Raw genomic sequence first — 25,170 nt, 5'->3', positions numbered from 1 at the left:
TATGGCGACCGCTCCACGCCGGCGGCGCGCGCAGCGGAAGTAGGACGCCTGGGGCGCGCGCGAGCAAGGCTGAGGATCCCGGCTCTCATCGATTGGATGAATTGAGAGCGTCTTTCCTTTATCCATCATCTTTCCTTCTGATGCGGCGCCCTATAGTGTTTCCGCTGTCCGTGCAAACCACTCTGGAGTGTCAGGGCCTACATCTGCGAAATGGGGAGGTAGCAGTTCACAACTAAATTGCAGTATAAAAGAGATTACTATTTAAAAATCACCTTGTTTCCAGGCCTGATGGTTCATGACTGTAAACAGAGCATCTAGGATACCAAAAGAACAGCCTTGGCTACATTAGGACACCCTCTCTCTCAAAAAAAAAAAAAAAAAAAAAAAAAAAAAACAGCGGGCTGCGAATCAGCAATTAAGAGAGCTTTGTTGCTTTTTGCTGAGGATCGGGATTTAGTTTCCAACACTCACACCGTGTCAAACGAGGGTTTCTAACCCCCCAGTTCGAGGAGCGGGGTGGAGGAAATGGGGGGACCCATCAGTCTCTTCTGAATTCTTCACATACATACAAGCAGGCAAGACACTCATACACATAAAATACATCTACAATCAGTCAATCACAACAAACACCTTTCTAGCATCTCGTTAGAAAGGCTTGTATTCTATAACTCTCAAAGTCTGTCTGCTCCTAGCTGAGTGAGCTAGTTTCCCATTGTTAGTTTTGTCTTTGTTTTGGGGTTGTTGATATTGTTGTTTTACCTTTGTCATTATAGGAAAACCTTAACAATCATTATGTTACCAACTGCCAGGTGTTTCTAGGTTCTTAATCTTTTCTCCAAAGAAGGTAAAATAAGAATTCTTAAAGATCTACAAAACAAGTAAAATAAGAGATTGATAATACTGTCAAAACCGACACTTGGACCACAAGACTGAGGACACTAATAGGTTATTATTTAGGGTTTTTTATGAAGTTCAATAGAAGGAGTTTGTCTATTAAGGTATATAGTTTGGCTTTAATATATTTGATTATACAGTTATTTTTTAAGGCCTGTTCCTTCCCACACTGCATCTGATTTTAATCATATGCATGCCCATAGGCATAGGAATGTAAATAGGGGATTCTTCCTAAACATTAACTGGAGACATAGTTTTGAATTACTGCACATGTACACAAAACCAGTTCAGGCTAGATAGCCCCTCTACACTTTGTACAGGATATATTGGGAGTTTATTTGAATTGAAACTACCTAAGTTTGACTTTTAGAAGAGGAGAAACTTACATTTATACAGAAAGGAGTGTATGTACAGCCGGATACAGGTGCAAGGCTGAGGTTGCTAGATGCATTGTTTTGATCAGGTTGTGTGCATGCAGGTAAAGAAGCTGGGCTGCCAAATTCATTGTTGGGGGGGGGATGAAAGTTTATAATGCAAACCAAGTAGAGTTCAGAGATGCTAAGCTAATCCCTGTGCTTGTCTGCCTCAATTACCCTAGTACAGCAATATTTTTAAATGATTTATTTGTATTTAATGTGTATTGGTGTTTTGCCTGCATGTATGACTGTGTGAGGTTGTCAGATCCCCTGGAACTGCAGGTACAGCAGTTTCGAGCTGTCATGTGGGAGGTAGGAATTGAACCCGGGTCATCTTGAAGAGCAGGCTATGCTCTTAACTACTGATCCATCTCTCCAGCCCCTGCAGTATTTCTAAATAGCCAAAAATGCGAAATATGATGGATTTGTTTAATAACAAGTATAGATACTGACAGAGAAAAACAGATGAGGACAGACTTCCTCATTTGCCTCATTATAAACTACCAAGCCCGTTGTTACTCCCAAGACCCATCAAAGACTCAATTCAGTAAGTGCTTTGCAAAATGGTTACTATGTGCTAAGCCAGGCAGGAGGAACATAATTCCTGCCCTTATAGCTTTAGTTTAGTCTTTCATCTGTCAGCACTGATTTAAGCTGCCATTCTAAGGAACATAAGAAAAAGCTACAGTTTTTTTAAATTTTTAGTCAATACCCACAACTTTCTCCTCAAAGTACAGTCATTTAGAATTAGAAAAATGGCTCTTCTGTCTGTTAAGAATTTTAAGATCTGAGAGTAGGAAAAGAAGGTAACTTTTCTCATTATAATGGTAAATAAGTGCAGATGCTCACAAAACATCTAAGAATATGAAATGTAATATTCAGTTCAAGCACTTCATATAGTTATGGCTACATATTGCCTAGGTCCCACTGCATAATCAAAGGAACTCTGTCTTCCGACTACCCTGAAGCAGTGATTTGCATTAGTGTCCTTATTTTTGGATCTATATGAAGCCAGTTCTTCCTGAAATCCGTGGCAGTAAAAACATAGGCCATGAAGGAGGTAGTTGAACAAGTATGTAGGCTAGTTCTTGGTTTGCAGCAGATATGACTCCTCCAGGAGGTAACATAACACTTATTCAAAGGCTGTGTGTCGTTGTATTTTATAAACTGAGCAAAACAATTCATTGTACATAACTTTAATGGCAAGTCACAAGAGATATGGCAGAGATTATTCAGAACCTCTTCTAAAATTAATAAAACAATAGTCTGAGAGAAATGGTGTAGGTGGACCTTCTGTATTTGTGTTCCTTTCATTGGTTAATAAAGAAACTGCTTTGGACCTGGTGATAAGGCAGAACTTAGGTGGGCAGAGAAGACAGAACTGAATTCTGGGAGGAAGAAAACAGAGAGAGAGAGAGCCGCCATGGAGATGCCCGGTCAGACATGCTAAATCTTTCCTGGTAAGCCATGACCTCGTGGTGAACACAGATTAATAGAAATGGGTTAAATCAAGATGTGAAAGTTTGCCAATAGGAGGCTAGAGCTAATGAACAAGCAGTGTTTTAATTAATACAGTTTCTGTGTGGTTATTTTGGGTGTAAGCTAGCCAGACAGTCGGGATGACAAGCACCCCACTCCTCCTGTTACAGAGAAATAAAATAAACAGCAACTAAATGTTTAGCTTTGTGGTATTATGTACTTCTTTGTTTAAAAAGAATTCTGCTTTTTTATTGATTTTTATTGATCTCTACATTTTTCTCTGCTCCCCTCCCTGCTTATCCCCTCCCCTTCAACCCTCTCCCAAGGTCCCCATGCTCCCAATTTACTCAGGAGATCCTGTCTTTTTCTACTTCCCACATAGATTAGAGTCCTCGTTGCTATCTAGGTTCTCTGGGATTGTGATTTGTGGGCTGGTTTTCTTTGCTTTATGTTTAAAAACCACTTATGAGTGAGTACATGTTATAACTGTCTTTCTGGGTCTGGGTTACCTCACTCAAAATGATGTTTTCTAGCTCCATCCATTTGTCTGCAAACTTCAAGATGTCATTTTTTTCTGCTGTGTAGTACTCCATTGTGTAAATGTACCACATTTTCCTTATCCATTCTTTGGTCAAGGGGCATTTAGGTTGTTTCCAGGTTCTGGCTATGACAAACAAAGCTGCTATGAACATAGTTGAGCACATGTCTTTGTGGCACAATTGAGCATCCTTTGGATATATACCCAAAAGTGGTATTACTGAGTCTTGAGAAAGGTTGTTTCCTAATTTTCTGAGAAATCACCACACTGACATTTAAAGGGGCTGTACCAGCTTGCATTCCCACCAGCAATGCAGAAGTGTTCCCTTTTCCCCACAGCCTCTCCAGCATGAGTTGTCATCAGTGTTTTTTATCTTGGCCATTCTTACAGGTGTAAGATGGAATCTCAGAGTTGTTTTTAATTTGCATTCCTCTGATGACTAGGGATGTTGAGCATTTCCTTAAGTGTTTTTCAGAATTCTGCTTCTTAACCTTTGATATAATTAGCTTGTGAAAGGGTCCACCTGAATGCTCAACTTCTGTGTGAGCAGAGTCTTACCATGTGGTCCAGGCTGGCCTTAAAGCCACAGCAGTCCTGCTTCATCTCCCTGAGCTTGGGACTATGGGTATATGACACCGTGCTCAGCGATTCTTTTACAATATACTTATTGTTATTGATGGAAAAGTGACCTGTGGAAAAATAAATACTGAACTGGGTGTGGGAACTCACACAGCTAATCTCACTTAGGAGGCTTAAGTAGGGGGGGATCGCTGAGTCTGTTTGAAACCAGTCTAGGCTACACATTAAGTTCTAGGGCAACGTGGGTACAGACTGAGTGAGACCTTGTCTCAAAAACCAAAATCAGGCCGGGTGATAGTGGAGCACGCCTTTAATCCCAGCACTGGGAAGATATAGATACAGGCGGATCTCTGTGAGTTCAAGGCCAGTCTGGATAAACAAAGTGAGTTCCAGGATAGACTCCAAAGCTACAGAGAAACCCTGTCTCAAGAAGCAAGAAAAAAAAAAAAAAACCCCAATAAACAAACAAAAAAATAAAAAAACCACCAAAATCAGAAACAAAATAACAGAAAGAAGTTACTGACCCTGCCACCTGGGGATCTATCTATATACCTCCTACCCATGTTTTATTGATTAGGCATATCAAGTGGTCATGTCTATCTACAAGTGGGCAGGCAATCACACTTCGTTTATAAATGAGGGGCAGCTATAACATATGTGAGACATCCTAATACTGCTACACCTTCTGATGTCTTTCTGATTATAGAGAAAAGGTCTTTGTGGAAGAAATGAAAGAAACCCTCTGCTTTTTAACCATAGGAACAGCTAATGTTCCAGATGGTAGCTCTGAAGACCAAAAGCCTGGCTCCCAGAACTCTGATAGTCGCTGGGGGTGAGAAAAACTTCTTTTCTTAAACTATGCAACTTTTAGCTGCTTGCTTCTTGGGTATCCAAACTGCTGCCAGGGAAGCTCAGCCACAGTGGTCAGCCAGCGCTGTGCCTTGTGCCCAAAGTCACTTCACTAACTCATGTGAGTTAACAGGTTCTAGTGACTTGGTATAGAGTTCCACAATGCTGGCTTAAGGAATACTGCATAACGCCTTTCTGGTTAAAGATTTGCTTTTAATTGTGCTTTTCAGGATAATGAAGTATGCTTGCAAAAATACTGTGTTGGGTTAGTAAGATGGCTGGGTGCATGAGAGTATTTCTGACTTTCTATACAGTGTTGAGCAAATTGATGATCCAAGTTTGGTACCTGGAATGCACGGTAGTAAACAGGAAGTAGACAATTGACCCCTAAAAGTTGTTCTCTGGTTTCTATGCCTTCACTTACAAAAATAACAACATATACTGGGTTAAGGCAGAAAATTTCAAAACATACTAATACATAATTTTCCCTCTATGCTCCTGCTAAATATACTTTGAGGGGCCTCAAGACTATTTACCTTTAACTGTGTGCAAGTTCTAGCTGTTCATTTGAAGAAAACAGTCTTGCTTTAAGTTTTAATGCCACTTTTAAAATACCTACTCATTTATGTAAAATGCTAAAGTGTCATTACACCATAGCAAATATTAACAAAAATGTTCACAAAGTGGTCATTTTGAGTCTTTATTTCTAGTTCCATTTTGATTTATGCATAATTATCATCAAATAACATGAAATTAAATTAGAATGTTCTGCTTCATAGCCTAGCATCTTTTTGGGGAAAACTCTGTGATAAAATAACTTTCTGACATCGTATCATATTGCTATAAAAATAGAACATCAAAATATTGTCCATGTCAACTTACTCATTCAGTAGCTAAGAATAAATTTAAAGAAAAAGAAGCTGTATTTCAATGCTCACTTCTCAGGAATCGACTTGGCATCTTTCATTACTGAAATACCTAATCAAATTGGAAATCTGAGATTTTATAACACTTGGAAATGTGTTCACTGAATCTACTGCCATCTATTTAATGTTCTTGTCATCAATGTGGCTCTGCTTGTCTTGTTTCAGGTTGAATTGCTGAGTCCCTGGTTAACTGATGTGTGAAACCTGGCTTTCTAACCAGGTCTCAAATCTAGAGTCTGAGGAGCTACAATCTGAGTAGTTGAAAAAAATACAAATCTTTTTTAAGTTTTCTTTTTTAAAATTAATGAATTGATTGATTGATTAATTGATGCATGCTTTGATTGCATGCATGCATACCAGAAAAGGGCATCAGATTCCATTATACATGGCTGTGATCCACTATATGGTTACTGGGAATTGAACTAAGGACCTCTGGAAAAGCAGCCAGTGCTCTTAACTGCTGAGACGGTTCTCCAGCCCAAGTATACAATTCTTAACATTCTTTATTCTTGTATTTAGTTGTTTTCTGAGTTTAATTTTTCCAATGTTTACAGGAACTTTTAAAATGACATTAGAGGGGGAGGGGGAGGGAAATGGGAGGCAGTGGCGGGGAAGAATCAGAAATCTTTAATAAATAAATACAAATTTTAAAAAAAAAGTAAAAAAAATGACATTAGATTATTTCTTGGACATGTGATAGCTACCAAGACTAAAAACCTGAGTTCCATCCCCAGAACCCACATGTTAGGAAAATTGGAGAGAAACAACTCCCTCAAGCTTCCCTCTGACCTCCACATGTTGAAATAAGAGCGGCAGGGCTGCGTCCTCAGCACCCCGGCCGCCTGCTAGCTTATGCCCGAAATAACAACACACAAACTGTATTCATTTAAACACCGCTTGGCCCATTTCTATCTATCCTTTTCTTGGCTAACTCTCGCACCTGGACTAGCCCATTTCTAATAATTGTTTGTAGCACCCCAAGGTGCGCTTACCGGGAAGATTCTAGCCTACATCCATCCTGGATCGGAGCTGCCTGGGAGAGCGGAGCCTGGCGTCTCTGCTCCAGAGAGCAGAGCTGTCGATTCTCTCCGGGAGCAGAGCAGAGTCTGACCTCGCTTCCTCTTCCTCCCAGCATCCTATTCTGTTTACTCCACCCACCTATGTTCTAACCAATAAAATGGGCCAAGCCAGTTTCTTTATTAGCCAATGACCTTCCTCCATCATTTCCCCTTTTTTGGTTTAAACAAAAAAAAAGGAAGGCTTTAACTTAACATAGCAAAATTACATATAAGAAAACAGTTATCAAGTAAAAATTACAATAATCTATATCATAACTAAGGAAAACTATAACTATAGCTAACTATTCTTAACTCCATCAAAGAGTCCAGAAAGATACAATATTACCTAAGCAAACAAGAAAAAAGCAACTTTCAAACTCTAGAAATGACAGAGACATCTCGCTGCCTGGACAGTCACCCAAAGTTCCTCTGTACCGTTGGGGCATCCATCTTCGGCCTACAGGCCCATAGTTTCCAGCAGACATTTCCACAAAAGCAGGAAATTCCAAAGGCAGTCACTATCTGCTTGTCCTGAAGAATGTCTTGCAGACTCTTTCATGAATCAGGAACCCCAAAAGGTCATCTCACCTTTAGGCAAGTTCAGCAGTCCTCTCTCTGCGGGTTCTCTGTGTCCAGTTTATGCAATAATCCAGGCAAGAGCAGTTTCTTGCCCAAATGGCTATCAAACTCCATAAGGATCCTCTTCGATGCCCATCTTCCTCTTGAAGTAGATTGATGCTGCCAGGAGCAGAGTGTCTCATTGTCATGAAAAGTCCTAAGTTATTAAAATATTTTAAATGCCATATTCTATAATCTTTGAAAAATATGAAGAATGCCTATCTAAAATATATCTATGTACATCTAGAAAATCTTAACTAACATAACTACAAACTTGACTATTATGATTATCCTACAGCCACAGTCCCCACCTTTTGACTTTTTATTTTCAGAGTCTCACTGGGCTCCTCAGATTTACTTTGAACTGGCAATCCTCATACCTCTGTTACCAGACTCTGGCACTCGCCTAGCTTAACTCTTCAGATTCTGTGTATTTAAAATATCCTTTTTGGGCCAGAGAGATGGCTCAGAAAATAAAAGTAATTGTGGCCAAGGCTGAAAACCTGAGTTCGACCCTCAAGAGCCACACCATGGAGGGAAAGAACGAACCCCCGAAAATTGTTCTCTGCCCTCCACACACCTCAACTTTGACACACAAGTGCCCCCCCCACATAATAAATACACTTTTAAAAACTATTTTTCAGTCCTCTACTTTCTGTAGATAGTTGTTTGTAGAGCTTAGCTTTTGTAATTTTCATATAGAAACAAAGCTTTATGCATTGTTTGTAATAGAGTTAAAGTTTACAGGCTTGAACATTATTTTCGTTGTTATAAAATTTAAACACTGAAATGTCCTGGCTCACAAAACTGTGAATTCCAGGGCATATTATGTATTTGGGACTCATTACAAGTTCCGTTTTTTAGTGTTTCTCCTTGATTCTGACATGATTTGGGTACTACGTGTCACAGAACCACGGGGATATAAAAAAACTTAGTCTTCTGTCACAGTCGAGTTACAGACATGAATTTATTTCACTAAGAATCTTCTAGAAGTTAATCTTTACATAGCATAACCCTTCTTATAAACAGTATTTTCATTTAGAAGTTACATGATTGCAGTATCTTGGGGGCAACCCATTAAGACCGTTCCCTGAAACGGTTTTAGTAAGTCAGTTTTCCAAAACTCTTGTCCAAGAGGCGAATTCTCAAAAGTAAAACATGGAGGCGTTGCTTCGCCTCTGGAGGACGAAAAGTGTGAGTCTGGGGCGTGGGAAGCTGAAGTCAGGCCCACCGTGAACACCGAGGGGCTGGAGACGCTGCGCGTCAGGAGCGGTCTTCGCTCGCGCGTGCTTCCTCACCAGATTCCTTCGCCCCGCCCGCTCACGACTTTAAAGATGATTTCCCGCTGGGCAGCCGCCCGAGAAACTGAGGACAACCGAGTTCCACCTGCGGAAAATCCTGCAAACACAGAGGAAAGCGCGGTCCCACACCACAGGAGCCCGCCCCGCGCCGCCCCGCCCCGCTCCGCCCCGCGAGGCTCCTTGCTGCGTCACTTCCTGTCCACAGCCATCCGCTTCCGGGTCAGACTGAGCCGCCTGCTCTTCCAGACTGCTGGAGGTGCCGCGCTGTCGGCGTTGCCTGCCCCTGGAGCGCCCGAGCCGCGGTACCGCCGGGCGAAGCGCTGCGCTGTGCCGGGCCGGCCCCAAGGAGGAGACCCAGGTCCGGGCCGCCGCGGGGTCGCGCCTCGGGCCTCCGCTGCGGTCCCTGGCAGGCGGGAGCCGGAGCTGCGGCGGAGCGCGACCCCCCTCCCCGGCCGCCCTGTCCACCTTGCCGGGGAAGGCGGAAGATGCCAGTGAAGAAGAAAAGAAAAGCCCCCGGAGTGGCAGCGGCGGTCGCGGAAGACGCAGGCCTCAAAAAGTGTAAAATCTCCAGGTACCGCGTGCCCCACCCCGCAGGATCTCCTTCCTCCGGTGCGGGACGGGCGGCCGGGCGCCTGCTGTGGCGAGGGGGCGAGCCCTCTCCTCGGCGGGACGGTGGGTCGGAGCCCCGAGTCTCCGCTCCGCGCGGGACCAAACCTCGTGTTGGCCTGTGCGTGTGCTCTGGCGTACTTGGATGAGCTGTGGGGTTTGTCCCACATTGTTGTCTGCGTGCCCAGAGGGTAGGAAACAGACAACGTCAGCCGTGCTCTTTCCCCCTGCCTTCTACCTTCCTCCTGTCCACCAAACGCGGAGTGCAGAGCTGCTGAGATTCACAGCGTCCCTGAGGTTCACTGTATCAAGAAGAATTGGCTTGGCCCACACATTGTTAATGTCAGAGTGTGAAGAAAAGAGCGGAGCATGAAGAATTTTGACAGCTGCCTTGGGAATGGTTGAAAGGAAGCCTGCGCTATAATTGGTCTGCTGAGTTAGCATTTCAATTGGCCTAACCTGGACCACCTCAGCAGGAGGAGGCCTTTGAAATCCCTAGAGCCTCAGCTTTGGAAGGCAGCATGCCTCCACCCCACCCGTACACCCCTTACACAGGGTTGGAAAGGCTTGGCGAGCTTTTTCTTTTTTAGCCTTCAGACGCAGTTAGCTGTCAGTCGGTTTTAGTCATTTGTAAGCTACTGTGCTCTGTGTTCTCTTAGGGAAAAAGAAAACAAAGCAGAACTGTATTCAGAGCCTTTGCTCCCCTTGTGGCATGGCAGAAGCATTCCTGCTGCGGAAAGTCATTGCAGTTCAGCTCCCAACTTATTCTTTGGACTGTCTTTGTGTTAATGGTTGCCACTTAAAATGACAACTTAAAATGACAACATTTAAACGAGAGCCAGCACTAAATAAAACAAATACCTCTTTAAGGAGAGATGCAGTGAGAAACACACTGCTTAAAATAGGAGAAAGGTGGCTTGTTTAATCCGCATGTTTTGTAGTCATTTGTTTTGTTTTTTGTTTTTTTCTTGGTGTGTTTTAGCGAAAGAACCTAAGTAATAGTTGGGTGATTAATGTGATACACAGTTTTCTTTGATAGTTATCATTCTGCTTGACCTTTATTAGCTGCTTTTGGGAATCAAACCTAACATATTTAAGCCAGTTAAAACAGCTGAAGGGCAATGTCATTAGATTTGAGGTGTTTCAGCCTATAAATCAGTAGTAGAATCTCAGAATTTTTGGCATTCAATCAGGTATATAGCTTAGTGGTGGAAAGCAAACTCAGCAGTGTGAGTAAAGCCCTCAGTACAGGGACAGAAAGAGAGATATTTATACTTTCTTTCTAGTCTTGGGCTGAGACTTAGCTGCACTTCTTTATAATCTTGAAATAGGGAAATAATTTTAATTACTGCTCTTGGAATTTGGTAGCAAGCAAAGTAGCATTGGGGTTTTCATTGATCAGCGACTCTTATGCATAGAATACAGGTCCATATTGCTAATGCCTAACTTCTTCCCCCATGATGTTAACTTAAAAACTACTTTGTTTTATTTGCATGGAAGCAATTGTTGAACTTAGTTTTTTCACTAACATTTGAGTCTTAGTAGGTTCTAGACATCTTTGTGTTTTCTAAGCTATTGCAGATCCCAGCCTCCTGCTAGAATAATCAGTGGAGAGGAAGATTTTTCAAGAAAGAAGTGCCTGGCTTGGTTTTATGAGTATGCAGGTAATGAAATCCATGGATCAAGATACCAGTCATATGCATTTAAAATCTGTGTTTTATTCTTTAAACATTATTTAGTGCAGGCCTGTTATTAGATTTTAGTACTGTGTGCTGGGATTAGGGTCAAGCCTAAAGGGTTATAAATTGAAGAATTTGATGCCGTTCCAAGACTAGTATTTCTTTACATCTGTATTCTGTAAGAACTTATTTGCTGTTTGTGTATAAATAGAAACAATCACATTGAATGCATTCATAAAATGTTCAGGGAAAGAAGTAGGCAAAACATTTTAATTTGTTTGATTTTTGAGACAGAGTTTCCTGTAACCCTGACTATCTGGAACTGACTCAGTTGTCCAGGCTGCCTTCAAACTCAGCGATCCCCTTGCTGTGTTGGGGTGAAAGGCATGCACCACCACACCATCTTCCAAAAGCATTTCTATTCGCTTTCTAGGAAACGGTATGCGAAATATTTCTCTGTTCACCATTCTCTATTTTTTCTGAAGCTTTTGGGGTGGTGTGACAAATAATTTAAACGTCTGAAATAATGTATAACACATTTACTCTTTAATTTTAATTTTACAGCAAATACAATAAGAAAACAGAATGATAGTACTACAATATGTTAAGGAGTAGATCGTGAAGATACATGATAATTGACAAGATACAAAACCCAACCTTGAGAGCATCAGGAGAACCTATTTGGAGGAGCAGACTAACCTGACCTGGGTTTGACAAGTGGTTGATGGGAAGATCTAGGTCCACAGTGAGGCAAACCCATGAACAAGAATACTTGCTTCCCTTGCTGGGTGTGGTAGCACAAGCCTTTTATCTCAGCACTCAAAGGCAGGTGGATCTCTGTGAGTTGGAGGCCAGCCTGGTCTACAAAGAGAGTTCCAGGATAGCCAAGGCTATTACACAGAAAAACCCTGTTTTGGAAACAAAGAAACAAACAAAAAACTTGTTTCCTACTTGTTGTTAATTTCTTCAGAGCATATATGACACTTTTTCCCTGATATTAATGTTACTTTTTCTCGTTCCTGTCTGTTAGCTACTTTTCTGCTTTTATTTCTTTTTCTGTCATTATTCTCAAAAGTATTTGCTTAAAGTCAAGATGCTTACTAGTTATTGCCTTCTATTTGTACTAGCCATGTTAAAGTATAGCTGCTTGATTTACAGAGTTACTGTATGGAAAGCTAGACTAGTCTGAAAAGGGGGCAGCATCTTTGCTATTGGGATCAGCAAAGTGATCCTAATTGTATAATTTAAAATTATTTGATAGCAGGATAGAATCTTTCTAGATCAGGGGAAATAAATGCTATTACTGGTATCCCAAGACAACCACTAACCCAATTTAAATGTAGAGAATTCATTTTTTTTTTAACTGACCTCTATTTAAAATGTTGACCCATTATTTAAAATGCCAGTTTCACATATACATTATATAGAATTAAAAGGTTCTCTTCGTCTTACTTCACTTACAAGGTTACTAGATACCATAAAGATTAATTAGTGTGTATGTATCTTTTTTCTTTTTGAATGCCAGCTTTTAGCTCTTATTGAAACTTAACCTCGGTATTCTAAGATTTTAATCAAGTATTTGTTTCCTACTCTGACATATTTATTAGCCAACATATAATTGCTATCATTGTTCTAGGGATTGTGATAAATATATTGTTTTCCTTATAACCATCTGTCAAGTTAGCGATTTTATCCTTATTTTATAAATGAAAACTGAGGCTTAGATTGACTTACTTGCCAATGATGATTCAGTCCAAGAACCAGGATTCAAACTATAGTTGACTGACCCTCAAGACGAAGTTATACAAATGGCAACTAATTTTTACTTCTAGTGAAAAAAAGTTAATAAAGTATACTTGAGGTATCTTCTGTCATTCCACAAGTCATCCGATGAATATTTATTCAACATTTTCTGTGAGTTCAACACTGTGATAGTACTTGTGTACTTGTGATATAATAATGAAAAAATCAGGACGTGATCTCTGCCATCAAATGTAGCTTCTCATGAGGAAGACCATAGTAAACAGTAAGTTTATAGGCATGGAAATTACAACTTGTGAAGACTCATACAAGTATTATGTGGAAGTACTAGAATTTCAGATAGTGTCCACAGAAACTATTTTGGCAGATCAGTCATTTGCTGGTGAACAGTACCTGTTCTTTCTTACCAAATGGGGATATCCTTCATGGTAGAGACAAAAGCTAGGCCCACTCAAGAGTGGATGACATGCAGAGTCTTAGCACAGTACCTGATACATGTCAGAACTCAGTATGTTAGGTAGTATTACTGCTAACAGCTTTAGACTATCTCGAGATCTTTTTACTTAGCTATTTGTTGAATTCATGGATATGCCATTTAGTAAATAGAAAGCTGATTGTGGGGAAAAAAGAGCATTTTTAATCTGTCACAAAGAATTAAAAAATAAGATAGAATTATATAGTTTAAATGCAATATACAGTGAGCTAAATCATTTGCATGACTGCTTGAATTGAGTGAAAATCAAAGAACCTGAAAGAATTAATTGAATTCACTTACACACATCTTACCCAGTTGTAGTTTTATTAGAAGGCTATAGTTTAAAAGTATTATTGACATTCAGTCAGGCGGTGAACTTTGGTATAGGCTTTGCTTTACACTTAGGTCTGTTATTTCCATTGCTTTGGGAAGTCACATAATACTTAACACATACAGATCTTGTCTACCTAAGATCATATGTATGTTTCATATAGAAACTACTTTGATTTCTAATTGTGTGTTAACATAACCTTTTTTTTAAGATTTATTTATTTATTATGTATACTTTGTTCTGCCTGCATGTTATGCCTACAAGCCAGAAGAGGGCACCATATCTCTTTATGGATGGTTGTGAGCCACCATGTGGTTGCTGGGAATTGAACTCAGGACCTCTGGAAGAGCAAGCAGTGCTCTTACTTGCTGAGCCATCCATCTCTCTAACCCACCATAACCTTATTGATCACATAGTAGAAGGCTATATTTTTTTATTAAGAAAAATCATAAGGCACTGGCTTTTGTGTTGTATCTGTAACCTAATTATAGTACTATGAAACGTACCTTCTAAAATTCATTCAGTCTTTGGCTTATGTTTGAAGGGTTTTGTTTTGATCCAGGGTCCTATGTAGCCTAGACTAGCCTTGAACACTTAATCTTCATGCTTCTACTTTCTAAGTGCTGGGATTATAAACTCTTCACCTTGACTAGCTAAAGCTGGAGTATTTTCTGGTTGTTGAAGAAAGGAAAATTAAAATGTACAAGGAGGACACAGTCTCAAGAACAAACCTGCATGAGCTCTCTCATTTTCAGAATCTAGAAAATATGTATATTTGTAAACAAATGTACATGTAGAGATAGAGACATGTAGAAAAGAGTGAGAAAGGTTGAACTTAGGAGATGAGGAAGAATGAGTTACTGATAGAGGATATAAACAAAGCTAATTGTTTTTCTAGTTCTAACTCATGTCATGGATTTTCATTTTATCCATGCATAAAAATCCATCCACTCAATATTGAAAGTATAAAATCCAGTGTGCGTCTTTCAGTGGCTTTCCAACCAAGTTCATTCAGGTGTGTAGACGTCAGTGGGCTCATGCTAGTGTCTGGTGTTTTTATTTACAAGGGTCTTTGTTATGTATATAATAAGGAAAATAAACGCTTTTGGATAATATAACATTGATTCAAGACATTTTTGTAGTGAAAATTTGTCATATTTCAAATCATAACATCTGTTTTAGGTCATTTCTAGGCGCAGAAGAATTAGCAGTGATACAGTTCCTCTATTTTGGGAATCTTATAATAAAAAAATTCAAGAATTGCATTGATTTTTTTAAGTACTCTAGTTTAAAATGAGAAACAAGAAAGATAATTCAAACTCCATATGCTTTATAGCCTTACATTGTCAAAAATTTTATTCAGAATAAATTCTTAGATTTTTTTTTTTAATGAGTGAGACCATGTTGGCTTGGTTTGTTCTTTTTGTGAACTACTGATTTATACTAGTGGAATTTTTCTTTACTACTCCTTTAAATAATGTCCTTAACTCACTGGGCCTGATAGCTCACACCTTTAATCCCATCATTCAAAGGGAGAAGCAGGTGAATTTCTGTGAATGTCAGACCAGCCTGGGCTACACAGTGAGACCTAAAATAAGAGAAGGAAAAAAGTCCTTAATTCATATTGTACTATATTTAAGGAATAAAATTTCTAAGTATGCTTTTCAGAGCTATGGTAAAATTTAAATTCACTTATTTATATAAAAAGTATTAAGATATTTTTACAGATGTCTTTAGTGTAATAGTTTAAGTCATGTACATAATAAAGTAATAAAGTGTATGAATTATTTTTGTCTTTGAAGGTCCTGATGAAGTTGTAGGGCCAGAAGGAATGGAAAAATTTTGTGAAGACATTGGTGTTGAACCTGAAAATGTATGTTTTATTTCTAAGTAAAATGAAATATAAATGGATTATAATGTTTTCATAAATTTCTAAAAATTGAAGCTTTAATATATGGAAGATATTTTTTCTTCATGATTACTACTGTAAATTCACACTAGGGTTTTTTAAATCACGCTAAATTGAGTGAGAGTGAGCATTCCTGCCTCAATACTGGCACTTTTCAGCTGCTTGGTAGTTGACAATCAGAAGCTGTAGTGTCTTGTAGTGGACGACTGGAAATGTTTGTTTAAGAATGTTCTCCATGAGGAGTGCGGCCATGATCATCTCTGACTTCTCCCTGTCCTTTATGTTCTCTTCTTTACAGATTATTATGTTAGTTTTAGCGTGGAAGTTGGAGGCTGAAAGCATGGGATTTTTTACCAAGGAAGAATGGTTAAAGGGAATGACCTCATTACAGTAAGAATATTTTCTGAAAAGCAAATTTGGTGGCCTATTTAAAGATCTCTTTGATATTTTGTGCTTCATCTTTTTCAGGAATAAGATTTTGCTTTAAAGTAGTCAAATTGGTTTGATTTGTAAAAATCAGGTTAGGGACTAGCAAAATTATATTGTTCTGACCCATGAGTAAGTTTCATACACTTAAGAAAACACTCAGGCTAATTGAGACATGTTGAGTTTATTAGAAACAGTCAGTGAGTTAGGTGCTCATAGGGTTTAACAAAAGTTTTCCCCGCTCTATACACACTCCACTCTAAGAATTTCATCACTGGACAATCCTAAACCCTAGGGCCTCCTCACTCCCTTTTGTATAAGTTTAGAAAGTCACACGGTGCTTTGGTGCACTGCTTCCTCCTGTTACCTCTCACAGGATCAAAGTAGAAATGGTTTTTGGCTCTTGTGTAGTCTTGAGACATTTGTAGTTATGTATGTTCGGATGGAGATGTCATGCTGAAATAGTTTCATAAGTTTCAGAATTACTTCATTATTCAGATAACTCATTCTGCCTTTCTAGAGTAGAATGTTTAATTTCAATTCAATTAGGGATTTTGCGGTAATTTTCTATTATATCTTAATCATAATGTTCCATCAGAATGTTATTCAACATTCTAAAATATTTTCATATTTTAAAGTGTTACTTTATTGTTTATTTAAAGTGTTACTTTATTGTTTTCCATCACTTGGGATTGAACCTCGGACTTTATACATGCTAACCCAGTGCTCTACCACAGAGCCATATCCCTAACTACACTTAAAATTTCCAGGCAGACGCTGTGTTATTAGGCCTAGAGTTTTCTTTGTTGTCTATGGTTTTCTTAGTCTATGTAAACTATTCTTAATTCTTATTTAGCTGTCCCTCAGTTCTTTTTTTTTCCCTCAAGACAGGGTTTCTCTGTAGCTTTGGAGTCTCTCCTGGAACTAGCTCTTATAGTCCAGGTTGCAGGTTGGCCTTGAACTCACAAAGGTCTGCCTGTCTCTGCCTCCCTAGTGCTGGGATTAAAGGCCCTAGTGCTGGAATTAAAGGCGTGCACCACCTCCACCTGGCTTGTTCCTTTTTTTTTTTTCCACCTGGCTTGTTCTTAAGAAAGGATGTCTCTTTGCTTACAAGGCAGTCACAATTATGGATTTGAATTTTCGATATCTTGTTATCTTCTGTTTTTAACTATTTTTTAAAATGTCTTTTTCATGTGTGTTTTAAACATAACGTTAACATATGTGTGTGTCAGTGTGTGTCCATGGACATGTGTACTCAGGAATATGTTCTATCTTTGTGTAACTGTAATAGATTTGTTGGAAAGAGAAGGGTAGGTGGGAGTGTGACTGTTCAGTATATACTATGTAGGAAGATAGATACATAGAACATAGATATATACACACACATATTCATTCCTTGGGTAAAAACCTCTTTTCAGTTGCTGGATGAAGATTCTATGGTGATATATAAGTTATTTATCAGTCTGACTACAGGGCAAGTCAAGATCGAGCTCCCTCTTGTCTGTTGCTTAGGGTCTTAGCTGGGGTCATCCTTGTGGATTCCTGGAATTTTATCTAGAGCCAGGTTTCTTACTAGCCCCATAAGGGCTCCCTCAATCAAGATATCTTTCCTCGCTCTCATCTCTGTCCTTCCTCCATCTTGACTATCTCATTCCCTCAAGTAACCACACAGAAACTATATTAATTTAAAACACTGCTTGACCCATTAGCCCTAGCTTCTTACTGGCTAACTCTTATATTAATTTAACCTATTTCTATTAATCTGTATATCACCACGTGGCAGTGGCTTACCGGCAAAGATTTGGCATATCTGACTCCGGTGGCTCCATGGTGTCTCTCTGACTCCGCCCTTCTTTCTCCCAGTCCAGTCCTCTCTGCCTACCTAAGTTCTGCCCTATCAACAGGCCAAGGCAATTTCTTTATTCATTAATGGTAATTACAGCACACAGAGGGGACTCCCACATCATATTTCTTGTGAGGAGATGATATTGTCTTAGAATTTTACTTAAGATTTTCGTGGTCTTCAGATCAAGATAATTGTCAATTGAATTGTGTCAACTTACTTTTGAATTCATAGGAATCTTGAGTAGAATGCCACTAAAGAACAATCCGGTAGTTACAACATATATGCAGGTCAAGAATATTGAACTGAAATAATCACAATCAATTATCTATATTGTGTAATGATTCTTGGATACTTTTTGTTCCAAACATTTGGCTTGATACTGTCCTTTTAGATGTTCTATAGAAGACTTTCCATTTAAATGAAATAATTTATCAAGCACAGACTTAAAAATAGTTGAATGTAGGCTTTAATATTTCTTGGAGTTTGAAAAAAGTAATCTGATTTTTAGAATCATAAGGGTGAGTTTAAAATTTCAGCTATGTGAAATAATAGTATTACATTATTTGATACTTTATCTAACATGAGGGAATCTAAAGATATTGGAAAACAATCAGATTTTGAGCTCAGGAATCACACAAGAGTTTTGCAGTTGTGTTTAAGTGAGTATTCATGGTGTTTTAGGGTCTTGAAAATTGATGGAAGCTGAGCCTTGTACTTTTTAAGATGTACTATACTTTACCCACACAGTTTCTCATATTGTTGGGATGTGGGTGGCCTTTTATTTTTTTCTCAATCTAAAGATCATAGTTCTAAGGATACTTTTAAATTTTTCTTTTAGCATGTTAAACTGGGTGGAGAACTTTTCCCACATCTGCTAGCTAAAAGTTTGATGTTGACATACAGGTTAGATATCACTGGTGGAGAAAACTGATTACAAACTTTCAAAGGGATTGTACTTGATCATTATAATGAAGAGCATTATGGTGGTAACCATAAAGGTAACGGTGGTAATGATGGTGACAGTAACAATTGTAGCAGTATGCTGGTAAATTTCCTTCCAGAAAAGGCCACATTACACATTTTTCTGGGCTTCATTTTGAGACTTGGACTTTGAAGATTAAAAGGGAAAGGGCTTATTTGACTTATCTTTTGTTGTTGTTGTTTCTGTTTTTCAAGACAGGGTTTCTCTGTATAAAAGCCCTGGCCATCCTGGAACTTGCTTGGTATACTAGGCTGGCCTTGAGTTCACATAGATCTGCCTGCCTCTGCCTCTTAAATGCTGGGATTACTGGTGTGTGTGCCACTGTGCCCTGCTGATTTAAGCTTAAGAAAGGGAGGAATGGGGATCATTTTCTTGTTTTTTGTAGGCTGAGCATGGTGTAGATGCAGTGATGTGTTAAGTGTGGTGCGTGACTCCCATTCATTTGCAGTTGAGGCCAACTACTGGCTGCCATTAACATTCTTCTTTGCTCAAATGCCTTCCTCCGCATTCCAATACCTTGAGACATAGACAGTATTTATCTAGTTGGTAAATGTATTGTAGAGAAGGTCTGCTGTATGTTACGTGCCACAGCATACTCACTGGGATTTACACATGAGGAAGAGAGCCTCACTTAGATCTGCTGCATGAATGAACATTCCTCTTGTTTAAAAGACTTTCTTGCAGTCTATTTTGCCCAAATCCTTCTGTTGAATTGAAGCCCATTGTGTATTCATTCAAAACATTATGTTCTCTGGGAATCTTACATTGTGCCATGAACTCAAAACTTTATAAGATTTTACTTTGATGTTACTTGAAACATAATCTCTTGCTATTCATGATGGACTGTTAAACTGAATATAAAGTTCTGAGATGACTGACATTCTGAACTACTGAGTTTATGTGGGAATTGTCATATTGATAATTGCTGGATATAGTTACTGCTTTTGCTAATTCTTTGTATACGCTTATAATATTGATAACAAATATGGAGCTTTTGGCTTCATTCTCATCTTAATAAAGATAAATAGGGTCTGGAAAAGTGAATCAGCAGTTAAGAGCTGGCTGTTCTTTCAGAAGACCTGGATTCAGCTGTCAATACCCACATGGTGGTTCACAACAGTCTATAACTCTGACCTCTACAAAAACTTGGCACACATGTGCACAGGCCTACTGGAACATGAAACACCCAAATACATAAAAATGTATAAGGGGAAACCCATTTGGTGATTTTAATTTCTTCCTCTGCTCGAGATCTTCATTAGACCATTATGGATGCTAGGACTTGTTTGGACATAACTGTATAGTGTGGGTGAGGTGAGTGAATTGACTTCTATGTGCCTCAGAAATGTGCACAGTTCAAGAATTTAACATACATATTCTCATGTGATAGTACTATTCTCTGAAATTGTTCTTGTTTGAAAGTTAAGAAACTGGGGCTTGGGAGATGGTTGGGATATAAAGGACTTGCAATACAAGCATGAACAGAGCTTGTGTTCCAGTGCCCAGATCAAAAGCATGGGCAGGAATCATAATGTAACCCACATAACTGGGGTAGCAGAAACAGGGCATCCCTGAAGTAAGCTGCTAGCTAGACTAGCCAAATCAGTGAGCTCTGGGTTAGTGAGAGACAGCCTTGCCTCAGTAAATAAGGTGGAGAGTGGTCAGAGAAGACATTGGACATTGCCTTCCACCTATACTCACATGTGCACATAACCGGTACCTAAGTGCACTGCACATACATGCGACATACACACGAAGGAATAAGGAAACCAAGGTGAAAGTTTATCTTGTGTCTGTCCTGTGAAGCTATTCCTATGTTTTAGGAAGTTTTACTTTTAATTGTGTGTGTGAGAGTGCAAGTGGATGTGGAAACCAGAGGTAGTCACCCCAAGATGTTGTATAGTTATATAAAGTAGGCATACAAATCAAACATGCTGGCAATAAATTAATGAATTTATTTTAAAACATAGCTTTATCACTTATGCAAGACAGAAGGAAATTTACATATTAATAAGAGCTATGTGCTTATTTATCTTGACATAAAAAATTAAGTCAGGAGCTGAAGAAATGACTCAGTTGATGCCCTAGCAGAGGACCTAGGATTCCATTCCCAGCACTTATCTCTGCTCCCAACCCCACTCCCCGTGGTGGCTAACAATTCTGTATGACTCCAGCTCCAAAGAATCCAATACCCACCTCTTGCCCACAGGCACTACATGCATGTGGTGCACAGACATACATGCAAGCAGAATACCCATACACAATCTTTTTGAAAAAATATAGCTGAGTATTAGTTGCTCATTGCCATTGAAGTCCATCTTTGTGACTTTTCAGAATCAGAATTGAGCAATATTTATAGTTGTCAGTGTTGAGAGTAGAAAAGATGCATACCATGGCACAAAATGATTTAGGGCTATTTTGGAAAATATTAGAAATTATGTCCTAATTCCAAACCAAAATTTAAGTCAGTAACTCAAACAGCATTTTTTTAAAACAAAACATTATGTAGCGATATAAAATATAAAGATATCCTAATTTTTTTTCATGGTGGCGCATATTCTTATTCCCAGCACTTGAGAGGCAGGCAGATCTCTAAGAATTTGAGTTCCAGGACAGCTAGGGCTACACAGAAAAATTCTGTCTCCAAAAAAACCAGACCAAACCAAACCAAACCACCAAACAACAACAACAAGACCAGGTTTTTGTTTTCTTTTTTTAAAATTTTTTATTACTTAATAAATAATACCAATCAAAATTTTCACTTCTTCCCCTTCTCCCACTTCCCTCCCACACGCTCCCCCCTTCCCCTCCACTCCTGAGAGAGGGCAAGGTACCCTGCCCCGTGGGAAGTCCAAAGCCCTCTTCCCTACTACATCTAGGCTTAGGAAGGTGAGCATCCAAATAGAATAGGATCCCAAAATGCCAGTACATGCAGTAGAGACAAATCCCAGTGCCATTATCATTGGCTTCCCAGTCTGCCCCAATTGTCAGCCACATTCAGAGGGTCCAGTTTGATCCCATGCTCGTTCAGTCCCAGTCCAGCTAGCCTTGGTGAGCTCCCATTTGATCAGCCCTATTGTCTCAGTGGGTGGACCAACCCCTCGTGGTCCTGACTTTCTTGCTCATATTCTCCCTCCTTCTGCTCTTCAACTGGACCTTGGGAAAGGCTCAGTCCAGTGCTCTGATATGGGTCTCTATCTCTCTCTCCATCTGTCGCTGGATGAAGGTTCTAAGATATCCTAATTTTATACATGCTGAAAAGTGATGGCAGGAAAATAATAAATTGCTTCTCTATAATTTAATTATATAATTAATATAATTCTCTATAATATAATTCAAGTTTCTAGAAGGGAGAAAACTTTGCATGTACAATGAAGAAGCTGTTGTTTGTAACAGAGTATTTTTGGAACCTAAACCAAGGTATTTGAGGTAGCATTTGCTGGCTTTTGTATGACTAATTCATACAGTGCAATGTGTGTGGGTTGTGTATTCACAACCAAGGCTACAGTAAAGTCAACATGGGTTTCAACATGGGCAAACACCACCAGAAAAACCTCATTCCCTAATCTTTTAACTAAGTTTTGATGATGGTGTGCTTAGAAAATTTTAACTGTTGCCAAATTTTTATGATTTGCCTCATACACACATTTTATTTATATGCTTGTCCTATATGGAGCTTTGACCCATATAGAATGTTTGAAGGCACTGTAAGTAATGTTGGTGTGTTCCTATTGGTTCTTGCCTCCAAAGTTACTGTTTGGTCATTGTGTGTTCTATGATTGTGTCTTTTTTGTACTAAATTGATGTGTTCTTTTGTACTAAATTCCCTTTAGACAGAAACTTTAATCAGTTTTTTTATAATTAAATATGTCACCTATCTTGTGATTTAGATTTAGTGGTCATGCTTTACATAACATACTTTTAGAGTCTCCTATGATATTATCCAGGAAAGTAGGACTCCCCTCCTGTCGCAGGCCCTATGTTATGCTATTAAATTAAACTTTGTTAAGGAAATTAATAACTTTGAATATTGGGAATCCTTGTTTAGTTTTAATTTTTTGCCTTATTGAATAACAAGTCTTACTTAAGAGTCTGCATTTTTGGGTGAGAATATAGGTTGTATTCTAAAGATATGGAAAGCATTTTGAAGTTACAAGCCCGTAAAAGATAAGACCCTGATTTAAGTCATGACAGAGAAGGGAGAAAATATAAGTAACTGTGGAGTACCTGGTGAACACTTGAGCTGTTATTGTGGAGATCCTAAAGGCTCCCAAGTTTCCAAACATCATTATAGTAATATGTGGTATGAGACATGTTTCTTTTACATGTTCCCATGGTAGAGGTTGAATGTATTTTTAACTTCTACTACTGCTTACTGTTTCACTTAGTAATTTTGTGCTGTTTGACATTAGCTACTGAGAGATTAATTTCTAATGAGTAGTCAGAATAGGTTTTTCTTATTTTTACATGAAACATATTTTAAGGAAGTAGACTTGGCCAAGTTAGACTTAAAAAAAAAATGATCCCATTTATGGTGGTATGACAGACTAGGTGTAAAGAAGTAATTTCCTTGGAAAATGGTTAAGAACTCTATTAAATTTAAGGGTTTGTTTTGAAAAGGCATATTCATTTATAAATTACAGAAAATAACCCAAGGCCAGAAATGAGAGGGATCACTGTATCAGGATTTATACATCTGGCATCTCTTTGGCTTCTGTTGTGAGGACAACTGTATCATATTCCTGGTCCCCTGAGAGCTACCTATCATGCATGTTAATAACAAGACCTGCTTTAAGACCTGGGTAGAGTAGGTATCACATTAGATAGGAACTGATGACAGACTCAGTGATTGGTTACTCGATTGCCTGGGCCTTTAGGTACTGTATGGCTAACACACAGTTCAAAGCCCTGTCGTTTGTCTTCGTGTATTTTACAGCTTTGTTTGATGTATATCGGATGTCTTGATGGGTTGACCTTTTGCCATTATACAATTATCCTCTCTGTTCTGATCATTTTTTTTGCCTGAGGTCCCATTAGTTGATGCAAATACAGTCACTAGTGCCTTCTTTTGACTGTTTCCTATGATAGGTTGTTTTAAAATCTGTTGTCATTCTTATTGTGTAATTTTACTTGTAAACTGAGTCCTGAACAGGTCAATTTTTTTTTTAATTTTTTATGATTTTATCTTTTATTTTTTTCAGACAGTTATGAGCTGCCATGTGGGTGCTGGGAATTGAACCCGGGTCCTCTGGAAGAGCAGTCAGTGCTCTTAACCGCTGAGCCATCTCTTCAGCCCCCTGTTGTCATTCTTAAAATCAAATGTTTAAATTAATCATAAGATAATGAGTCTCATATTTTATAATATATATTGTGCTTTGCTTGTATTCATCCTCCCCCACCCCCAGTCTTTTGCTTTAAGCATACTTCTATTTTGAAGTTTCTTTGTTCAAAAACAGTGTATCTAGTTTGATTATGGTTTTTGTTACTTTATGATCCCAGACTTTGTTTATCTTGTAATTGGTCTGTTTAGAACACACGTCATTGAAATGTGAGGACATAATTTGTAGTGCAAACATTTCCACTTTGTTCTTCATTGCACTTTTCTTTTGTAGATTTCTTCCCTTTTTTTTTTTTTTTGCAGTTTTCTGTTGCTTGTTTTAATAAGTTCATGATAATCTTTGAAGCATTTTTATGACAGCGGCTTTAAAATGTGAGATATGTCTAAACATTTTGTTTGAAATCTACCTTGTGGTAAGTAATCTTTCTGTTGAAACTTGGACAACCTGGATATTATGCCAGAGACCCTAGATCTTACTCAATCCTTCTGTTTTTTAATTAGTGTACTGTGCCACCATTCCAGCAGTAAGGGTCTCCTGTTTACTGGTAGGTGCAGGGAGAAATTAAAGCTACCATTCTACCCTCAACGGGGGATGTGTTGTATTATTCTTGAGCGGGAGTAGGAGTTTAGGCCCAACCCCATATCCTGACACTTGGTCAGGAACTGGTAGGCGAGTGTTGTTATTATTCCACACATTGTCACTGACCCCATTGGGGTTGTGTCCTTGTTACTACTGAGTGATGGTTAAGGCCTTAATTCGTCATCAAGGAAACTTGACAGCACCCCTAGACAGAGGAAGCTTGGCTGCTTGTTACTCCCGAGTGAGCACAAGCTGGCACTCTTGTGTAGCTTCTGTGACACTGTAGGATTTGAGGGATCTGTCTTATCTTAACTGTTCTGCTGAACATGGATACGGTAGGACACTAATTCAGTCTCTGCTGCTGTTGCCAGAGTTGGAGCACTATATTTGGTGATAGTTGATTGGAATAGTGTTCACGTTAGAGCCTTCTGCCTTCTCGGGTTACTTCTTTCTAGTCTTCTTGAACCTGGGGCATTGCTGGGCAAGTACTGGATCAACTGAGCTATACCTCCAGCCCCTCCCCCCCCCCAAAGAAAATTGTTTTGCTGTTAACTAAAATAAGATAAAACAAAACGCATC

At 39.0% G+C, this 25,170-nt stretch overlaps 1 protein-coding gene across 3 annotated transcripts in view; it reads left to right on the top strand.

Annotated features, from left to right (window-relative positions):
• The first annotated feature begins 8,860 nt into the window (after positions 1-8,860).
• Dcun1d5 (defective in cullin neddylation 1 domain containing 5) overlaps positions 8,861-25,170 on the top strand; it is a 23,377-nt gene continuing 7,067 nt past the window's right edge. The window contains exons 1-4 of one of the 3 annotated variants that reach the window (XM_050130247.1): positions 8,861-9,229; positions 10,837-10,928; positions 15,313-15,383; positions 15,718-15,809. In XM_050130247.1, the coding sequence (XP_049986204.1) occupies positions 9,144-9,229; positions 10,837-10,928; positions 15,313-15,383; positions 15,718-15,809 (341 nt within the window). In that variant the 5' untranslated portion in view covers positions 8,861-9,143. Of the gene's footprint in view, positions 9,230-9,252; positions 10,929-15,312; positions 15,384-15,717; positions 15,810-25,170 lie in introns of those variants that run through there. The other 2 variants (XM_050130245.1, XM_050130246.1) reach the window with 2 other exon arrangements.

Source organism: Alexandromys fortis, unplaced genomic scaffold (assembly GCF_014885135.2).
Source record: "Alexandromys fortis isolate MF-2015 unplaced genomic scaffold, M_Fortis_MF-2015_v1.1 scaffold_311, whole genome shotgun sequence".
NCBI classification, from domain to species: domain Eukaryota; kingdom Metazoa; phylum Chordata; class Mammalia; order Rodentia; family Cricetidae; genus Alexandromys; species Alexandromys fortis.
This window is presented reverse-complemented; position numbering and strand designations above follow the sequence as displayed.